We start from the raw sequence: 9,591 nt of genomic DNA on the forward strand, positions 1-9,591 counted from the left end.
GAAAAAGTTAAATAAAGAAAGGAAGAAAGAACAAACGAGCTGTCGGTGTTTTCCTCAGAGTCCCACGACAAAACAACGCCTCCTCCTCCTCCTCCTCCTCCTCCAGGCCAAAATCCTCAACAGTATCTTTGCGTCCGTATTTACGATCGAAGACAAAGAAAACATACCCGAATGCCCCGTTCCTCCACGGAAGGTGGCCGTCTTCACCTTCCAGGAGGCGTCTGGCCACGTCTCTTCCCATGCCCTGCTGGACCTGGAGTACCTCTTCAGGTGCAGCAGCAAGCCAGGTGTCGGCGTCATGCAGGTCAAAATCTGCGTGGTGCTGCGCTGCGGCGGGAAACGCGTGGCCCGCGCTGACCTGGGAGAGTTTCTCGGCCAGCTGCTGCGGGGCGGACGCCTTGACTCTTTCTTCCTGTACATACACGAAGAAAAAGTCGCCCTCCTGCAGGCCAATCAGCCAGTTACGGACCCAGGTACGGAATGGCTTTTTGAGGGAGAGCCACGAGGCACACACACAATGGTTAAGGCTGAGACTCAGGAAGAATATGAAGATACTAACGAATTGGAGGAATATACTGACGAACACTACGAAGAATGAAAGGCTTACCTCGAAAAGGTATTCTCCGTTGAGGATGATGATGATATCGACGAACTGGAAGACAGTAATGAAGACAATTATAAGGAATGGGAGGCTTACCTCGAAAAGGTATTCTCCGTTGAGGATGATGATGATATCGACGAACTGGAAGACAGTAATGAAGACAATTATAAGGAATGGGAGGCTTACCTCGAAAAGGTATTCTCCGTTGAGGATGATGGTGATGCAGACGAGGTGACCTCCGAGTTGCGGGAAGCCTCCGATGCAGGGAATGAAGGAGCAGACGAGGTGACCTCCGAGTTGCGGGAAGCCTCCGATGCAGGGAATGAAGAAGCAGACGAGGTGACCTCCGAGTTGCGGGAAGCCTGATGCAGAGAATGAAGGAGCAGACGAGGTGACCTCCGAGTTGGGAAGCCTCCGATGCAGGGAATGAAGGAGCAGACGAGGTGACCTCCGAGTTGCGGGAAGCCTCCGATGCAGGGAATGAAGGAGCAGACGAGGTGACCTCCGAGTTGCGGGAAGCCTCCGATGCAGGGAATGAAGGAGCAGACGAGGTGACCTCCGAGTTGCGGGAAGCCTCCGATGCAGGGAATGAAGGAGCAGACGAGGTGACCTCCGAGTTACGGGAAGCCTCCGATGCAGGGAATGAAGCAGCAGACGAGGTGACCTCCGAGTTGCGGGAAGCCTCCGATGCAGGGAATGAAGCAGCACGCGAAGCGACGTCCGCAGACCAGGAAGTTCCCCATCAAGGCGAGTCCTCTGCACCAGTGGCCGTCTCTGCCACCCCCGCCACTGCCTCTCACGCTTACCGCAGCCTGGCTGTGCCTCAGAGATTCATCAGCCGCCTTGCAGGCCCCGAGGACCGCCACCTCGAGGATCTGCGGCGGAGCTGTGGGGTACAAATCACGCGGATTAAGCGGACCCTTCATGTGAAGGGCCACAGAGACTCAGTTCTGCAGTGCCACAACTTCATGCGTGCCAAAATAGCAGAGTGGCGGAGGTGCGAGGCCGCTGAGGCTCATTAAGCGACCTACAGACACCTGGGACGGTCCGGTAACAATGCTGGTGACCTGACGCCTGACGGAGAACATTAAGCTGCAGACGAGGTGACCCCCGAGTTGCGGGAAGCCTCTGTGAAGGAAAAGGTGCTGGCGAAGAGGTGACCCCCGAGTTGCGGGAAGCCTCTGTGAAGGAAAAGGTGCTGGCGAAGAGGTGACCCCCGAGTTGCGGGAAGCCTCTGGTGTATATATCTTATCTTATTGTTTCTTATTATCTAGACGTTATGTAACTGTTGTACTTGTCAGCCATTGCACTTCCGTTACTGTTGTATCAGTAATGGTAATAATGATAGAAAAATTTCTACTATACTACTGCTGCTACTACTACTACTACTACTGCTACTTCTGCTACTACTACTACTACTACTACTACTACTGCTTCTACTACTACTACTGCTACTACTACGAGACTGATGACTTCATATTTCATTTCCGTTGAAGCTCATACAGCCACTAAGGGTAAAGATGTGTGTGAGTGTGTGTGTGTGTGTGTGTGTGTGTGTGTGTGTGTGTGTGTGTGTGTGTGTGTGTGTGTGTGTGTGTTTGTGTGTGTTTGTGTGTGTGTGCGCGCCAACGATCAGATATACTGGAACAATCTTCACTCAGAAGTCGTAAATGCAAATACCATCAACTCCTTCAAATATCGAATCGACCGTCATTTCGTGGCATCAGGAGTAAACTGAATACCGAGGTGCTTTCATCTGCTCCTCAAGCCCCAAGTGGCTGTCGAGCAGATTAAATCACCAAAGCGGGCAACCTCGTAATGAGCCAATAAGCTTTCTGTTGCCTGCATTACCGTGTTTCCATGTTTCCTCCCCCACTTCCTCCTCCTCCTCCTCCTCCTCCTCCCCCTCTGGTCAGCGGTCAGAGAAAAAAAGATGGAGGAAAGGAAGGAAGGAAGGAAGGGAATGGGAAAGATTTTAAGCAGGAGGGAAAGTGAAAGGAAAGAGGAGGAGGAGGAGGAGGGACAAATAGGAGAGAAGGAAGGAAGGGAAGGAGGAAAGATAGTGTGTGAGATATGGAGGGAAGAAGGAGGGAAGGGAGAGAGGAAGGAGGAAAAAGTCGTGTATAAGTCATGAATGGTGGGAGAGAGAAAGGAGAGAGAGGGAGGGAAGAGAAGGAGAGAAGGAGGGAGGGAAGGTTATAAGTCATGGGAGAAGGGAGAGAGAGAGAGGGAGAGGAGGGAGGAAAGGAGAGAGAGAGAGAGAGAGAGAGAGAGAGAGAGAGAGAGAGAGAGAGAGAGAGAGAGAGAGAGAGAGAGACTTGTTTAGTTATTGGATTCTAAACTCCCTTCCCAGTTTGTTCTGTGCCCTTCAAGAGAGAGAGAGAGAGAGAGAGAGAGAGAGAGAGAGAGAGAGAGAGTGAGAACAAAATGGCCGAGAAATGCTTTACAAGACGTCAGAATCATCACCATTATCATCATCATCAACAACAACAACAACAACAAAAACAACAACAAAACAAAAAAAGAAAAAAATATATATTAGAAGCTTCCGCGTCTAACAGCGAAAAAGATTGCAGGAGTTGTTTTTTTTTTCTCTATCCATCACTTTATATTTTTTACTTTATTGATCAACTTGAGGTCGTGGGGGGGGCTGACGAAGAGGGGGCAGGGGGGGGGGCGATGGAGGAGGGGGGAGAAGGAAGCAGGGCAGGGCAAGGAAGAAAGGAAATGAATGAATGAAGGAAGGGAGGAAGGAAAATTAAGAGAGGCATGAAGGAACGGAGTAAAGAAAGGAGAGATTGAAGGAAGAAAGAAAGGGAGGATGGAAAATTAAGAGGTATGAAGGAAGGGAGTAAAGAAAGGAGAGATTGAAGGAAGGAAGGAAGGATAAATTAAGAGAGGGATGAAGGAACGGAATAAAGCAAGGAAAAAAATGTGAAAGATTAGAAGAAACGGAGAAAGAAAGAGATGAAGGAAGGAAGGAAAGTAAATTAGGAGAGTGATTAAAGGAAGACAGTAAAGAAAGTAGAGATTGAAGGAAGGAAGGAAGAAAGAAATGGAAAAAAAGAAATTGGAGAGGTGTGAAGGGAAGGAGTAAAAAAAAAAAAAGGAAAGATTGAATAAAGAAAGAAAGAAAAAACAAGAATGAAAACATGAAAGACGGAAGAGATAGGGGTGGGATGAAGAGAGAGGAGGTTAGGAAGAAAAGACTAAGGGAAGGAAGGAAGGAAAGGGAGAAGAAAGGAAGAAGAAACGAGGGAGATGAGGAAAAGAATGAAGATAGTGATGATGAAGGAAAAATGGCGATGATTACCCCTATTATCATCATTATAGTCCTGGTTGTGTCATCTTTTCATCACCATCATCACCACCACCACCACCACCTTCTTACCTTTCTGTTCATCTCTGTGTGTTAGTGTTACGGGGCGGGGCGGGGCGGGGCTTGGGTTAGTAGGGGCGTGGTAGTAGCGTCTGTGTAGGAGGAGTTCATAAGGGCGTTTCTCGTATGAACAAGCCCCCGACTTGTTTGGAAGGCTCAACGAGGGTAGCGGCACTGAGCTGGCCGTGTACGTAATGCTGGTGGGAGAGACGGGAAGGAAGGACGGAGGGGAGGAAGGAAGGAAGGAAGGAAGAAAGGAAGGAGGGAAGGAAGGAGGGAGGGAGGGAGGGAGGGAGGAAGGAAGGAAGGAAGGAAGAAAGGAAGGAGGGAGAAAGAAAGAAAGAAAAAGAGAGAAAAGAAGGAAGGTAGGAAGGACGAAAGACAGAAAGAGATATAGATAGATGGATAGATAGAAATTGAGAAAGGATAGATGGATGAATAGAAGGAAGAAAAGAAGTAAGGAGGAAGGATGGAAGGAAGGGGAAAGAAGAAAGGAAAGAAAGGATAAAAGAAGGAAGAAAGTAAAAAAGTAAAAAATAAAGAAAACAAACAAAGAAACTAAGGGAACAATCAAGCAGTCTAGCAATCAAACAAGAAAGACAGACAGACAGAGACAGAGAAAGAGAGAAAGCAAGCACCACGCCCACCACGACCCCACCTTACCTGGAGACCGACAGATAAGGTAACATTCCCCAAGGTGCTCACCCTGACACACACACCTCACCTGTACCTCACCTGCATGCCTTCACAACCACCCTGCCCTCCCTCGCCTCAATCACCCCTCCTTACCTTTTCATCACTCCTCCCTTCCTTCTCTCCCTCCTCTCCCTCTGGCCTTTCTTCAGCACTTTCCTCTCCTTTCCTCTCTCCTTCTTTCTTTCCTCCTCTCTATCACTCGTTCTTGCCTTTTCCTCATTCCTCCCTTCCTTCTCTCCCTCCCCTCCTCTTTTTCTTCAGCATTTTCCTCTCCTCTCCCTCTTTCCTCCCCTCTATCACCTCTCTCTTCTTACCTTTTCCTCTCTCCCTCCCTCCTTCTCTCCCTTTCCTCCTCCTCCCTTTCCTCACTTTCCTCACTCTCACTCCTTTCCTCACCCTTCCTTTCTTCTCTTCTCTACTTTCTCTCTTCCCTTTCTCCATCATCTCCCTCTCTCCTTTCTTCTCTCCTTCTTTCCTCTCTCCTTCCCTCTTCTCCCACTTCTATTGCCCTTTTCCTCTGCCCTTTTTTTTCCCACCAGTTCAGTTTGATAAGATCTTTTCCTTGTTCTCTCATGTACGTATTTTCCTTTCGCTTTCTGATCCCTTTTTCCCTCCTAATATCTTTTCCTTTTTCTTCACCTTCTTTTCCATGTTTTCCTCTTCCTCCCCCATCCAGTTCTTTCCCCTCATGTTATCTGATTATCTTTTCCCTCCATAATATTTCTGCTCCTTTTCCTTCATTTTTTTCCCATGTTTTCCTCTTCCTTCTTCATGCAGTTCTTTCCCCTCTTGTTTTCTGATTATCTTTTCCCTCTATAATATTTCTGCTCCTTTTCCTTCATCTTTTTCTCATGTTTTCCTCTTCCTCCCCCATCCAGTTCTTTTCCCTCTTGCTATCTGATCCCTTTTCCCTCCCCTTCATATCCCTCCCGATCCTTTCCTCAACTCTTTTTTTATCCATGTTCCGTCAGATTCGATCCTTTTTACCCCTTCTTTCCTCCTGCAAACCCTTCCCTCGCCAGCTGTTTGATCCCTTCCCCTCCCCCCCATTCACATTTTTATCCCATTTCCCATTCTTAACCTCTTTCCAGCCAATGCATTCAGATTAGATCATTTTTACGTCTTTTTTTTCCTTCCCTTTGCATCCCTTCTCCCCCCTTGCTGTCTGATGCCATACTCTTTCCCCTCTCCCATTTCCCTTTCTTCTGATTCCTGTTCCTGGCTCATTCTCGTTCCCTTTCCTTTGCTATCTCCCCATTCCTGCAGTTTGATTTGTTTTCCTTTCTTCTGTATTCCTATGTAGATCTTTTCCTATCCCATTCCCTTCCCTTTCTTCATTCACTCGTCCATTCCTGTTCAGTGATTTGTTTTCCTCTTTTTTGTATTCCTATGTATCTCTTTCTTTATCATTCTTCTTTCCCTCTCTTCATTCGTTCTCACATTCGTCTCCTCTCTCTCCCTTCTTTATCTTTCTTCCCATTTCTATAATTCAGTTTATTTTCCTCACTTTTGTTTTCCTATGTAGCTTTCACCCATTTTCTTTCCTTGTTTTCCCCTCTGTCCATTTTCTCTTTTCTCTCTTTCTTCAGCAACTCACACAAACTCCTCTTCCTGTCTTATTTTCTTTTCTTGCTTTCTTTACATTTCTCCGATTTTTTTTTTTTTTTTGTTTTTTTTCCATGTGTTTCTCTCTCTCTCCTTCACATTCACTTCTGCGTCTTATTTCCCTTCATTCATTTCCTCCCCATTTTCAACAGTCCTGTTTCTTTTCCTCACTTTTGTCTTTTCCATATAGCTGTTTCCCTCTCCCCCTCTTTTCCCTTTCTTCAACCATTCACGCTCCTGTTCCTACATTTTCCCCCTCCTTAGTTTCTTCCCTATTTCTACAATTTCCTTCCTATTTCTACAATCCATTTTCTTTTCCTCACTTTTGTCTTTCCCATGTAGCTGTTTCCCTCTCGCCCTCTTTTCCCTTTCTTCAACCATTCCCAATCTTGCTCCTACCTCTTCCCCTTCCTTAGTTTTCTCGCCATTCCTACAATCCAGTCTCCTCTCCTCTCTTCTGTCCTCCCATGTAGCTCTTTACCTGTCCACCCCACCACTACCTGACGCCCCAGCCATGCCCTTTAAACCGGTCCCGTGAAGCAGCTCAAAGAATTCCCAGAACGTAAAGCAAGTCGCCTGTGCGGTGTTCGCGGCCTGTTGTCTGCCCTTCGTCGAGCGTGTCAGCGGGCCAGGAACACGACTTGATCGCGGGTGTTCGTGGATATCCTTGGGTGTCACGCGAGGCTCAGATGCTGGTTTCCTGGGCTGTTCGAGAGAAGGAGAGATAGAGAAAGGGAGGAAGGTGCAGACGTGTAGTGGTGTCGTGAAAGGTTAGGGTAGGGTAGGTTGGGTTTGGTCTGGTTAGATTAGGTTAGGTTAGGTTAGGTTAGGTTAGGTTAGATTTTCTTACGATACTTAATCTACAAGGGAAGGAAGTCGGTGGCGTGTGGGAAGCGAATAGCGTTAGTTAAGCACCACAGAAAGGTAAATTAAGTTCGGTTAAGTTAGGATAGGTTTGGTTAGGTTAGGTTAGGTTAGGTTGGGTTAGGTTAGATTTTCCTATGATACGTAAGGAAGAAATTCTACAAGGAAAGGAAGTTGGCGGCGTGTGAGAAGCGAATAGCGTTAGTTAAGCATTTCAGAAAGGTAAATTAATTTCGGTTAAGTTAGGTTAGGTTAGGTTAGATTTTCCTATGATACTTAAGAAAAAAAGTCTACAAGGGAAGGAAGTTGGCGGCGTGTGGGAAGCGAATAGCGTTAGTTAAGCACCCCAGAAAGATAAATTAAGTTCGGTAAGTTAAGTTAGGAATAGATATGGCTACACCTTGTCCTTCCCTCTAACACTAGGACAAGGGCTGGACAGGGAGGCCGAGAGAGGCGTGTGAAGTGCGTGGCGGCGTCTGGGAAGGTTTAGTGTAATGGCCCGTGAGCGAGACAGAAGCTACAAACGTGTTGGTCAAATTTGGTCCAGCCCGCGGCGCCCGAACGACCAGCATCAGGCCAGCTGGGACGTGAGAGCCGCATCTGCAGCCCACGTGCCCTGCTGCCGGAGTGGTGGTGGTGGTGGTGGTGACGGTAATAGAGGTGTTGTTGTTAGTGCTGTGATGTTTTGGTGGAAGTGGTGGTATTGGAGATGGTGGTGGTGTCGCGAGTGATGTGGAGATGAGGTGTTGTGGCAGTGATGTGGAGTTGAGATGATGGTGATGGTGGTGATGTGGAGTTGAAATGATGATGGTGATGGTGGTGATGTGGAGTTGAAATGATGATGGTGATGGTGGTGATGTGGAGTTGAGATGATGGTGATGGTGGTGATGTGGAGTTGAGATGATGATGGTGATGGTGGTGATGTGGAGTTGAGATGATGGTGATGGTGGTGATGTGGAGTTGAGATGATGATGGTGATGGTGTTATGGAGTTGAAATGATTATAATGATGGTAATAGCGGTGGTGTTACTAGTGCTTTGGTGATGAGAATGGCGTTTTGGTGGTGATATTAAGTTGAGGGATGATGATGATGATGGTGGTGATGCTGGTGATAGTATAATAGTGCTTTGGTGATGATAAAAGTGATGACATGATGCTGCTCTTGGTGATGATGATGGTGGTGCTGTCGAGGTATTTCTAAGAGCCACATAACCTTCCTCCCCTCCTCCCTCTTCCCCTAACTTAACCTCCCCCTTTTCCCTCTTCCCCTAACTTAACCTCCCCCTTTTCCCTCTTCCCCTAACTTAACCTCCCCCTTTTCCCTCTTCCCCTAACTTAACCTCCCCCTTTTCCCTCTTCCCCTAACTTAACCTCCCCCTTTTCCCTCTTCCCCTAACTTAACCTCCCCCTTTTCCCTCTTCCCCTAACTTAACCTCCCCCTTTTCCCCTCTCCCCTTACTTCACCTCCCCCTCTCCCCTCTCCCCTTACTTCACCTCACCCTTTCCCCTCTTCCCTTACTTAACCTCCCCCTTTCCCCTCTCCCCCTTACTTCATTCCCTTAGTTGACCCCCCCTTCCCCTCTCCCCCAACTTGACCTCGCCCCCCTCCCCCCCAAAGTTCCAATTTCCCACTGATGTCACTTGTCCTAACCCTTCCCCCTTCCCCCTTCCTCCCCAACACAACCTCCCCCCTCTCTCCTCTCTTACCAGGAACCAGAGAGAGAGAGAGAGAGAGAGAGAGAGGTAGTTTACTTTTGCTTCTAAGATCGTTAAGCATGCATTGTGGGTCTCCTCATGCTTCCAGAAGGCTTGAAGTTAAAGAGGAGAAGGAGGAGGAAGAAGAGGAGGAGGAGAAGGAGGAGGGAAAGAGAAAAGTGAAAGGAAAAGCAGGGCAGGAAAAAGGCAAAAAAAAGGATACTGTTCAAACCTCCACCACCACCACCACCACCACCTCCACCACCACCTCCACCTCCACCACCACCACCACCTCTCTCTTTCCCTGCTCTCCTTTCCTCTTCTCCATCCATTCCTTACTCCCCTCCTCTCTCTATCTTCACTTTCCTTCTCCCTCTCTATCTCTGCTCTCCTCCTTTCCTTCTTTACCTCTTCTCTCCTCCCTTTCTCCTCCTCAGTGCGGCGGGTCCTGGTTGGCTGACTGGCTGTGATAGTTGAGGTATTGAAGAAGAAGAAGAAAAAAAAACTAACCATGAAAACTAAACCCCAAAAACAGCATTCCGTAATAGTTTGTAGGTCAGTGTGAGGCAGTTAACATCTCTCTCCCCTTCTCTCTCCTCCTCCTCATCACTCTTCTTCTCTCCCTCTTTCTCTGTTTTCCACGTTATTTTTCTCTCCTCTCCTCTTTCTTCTTTCCTATCCTTTACTCTCCTCCTTGTTTCCCTGCTTTTCACTTCCTTTCTTTCTCTCCTCTTTTTTTTTCCCGAGTCTC

The 9,591-nt window shown here is 47.7% G+C and overlaps 1 protein-coding gene across 1 annotated transcript; it reads left to right on the forward strand.

Annotated features, from left to right (window-relative positions):
• Positions 1-298: 298 nt before the first annotated feature.
• Positions 299-1,998, forward strand: LOC127001428 (aspartic and glutamic acid-rich protein-like). Its single transcript, XM_050865956.1, has 4 exons — positions 299-460; positions 617-940; positions 1,045-1,206; positions 1,261-1,998. The coding sequence occupies exons 1-4, from the start codon at positions 299-301 to the stop codon at positions 1,621-1,623; spliced, it is 1,011 nt and encodes a 336-aa protein (XP_050721913.1). The 3' UTR covers positions 1,624-1,998.
• Positions 1,999-9,591: the final 7,593 nt, after the last annotated feature.

The sequence above is a fragment of the Eriocheir sinensis genome, chromosome 21 (genome assembly GCF_024679095.1).
Source record: "Eriocheir sinensis breed Jianghai 21 chromosome 21, ASM2467909v1, whole genome shotgun sequence".
NCBI classification, from domain to species: Eukaryota; Metazoa; Arthropoda; class Malacostraca; order Decapoda; family Varunidae; genus Eriocheir; species Eriocheir sinensis.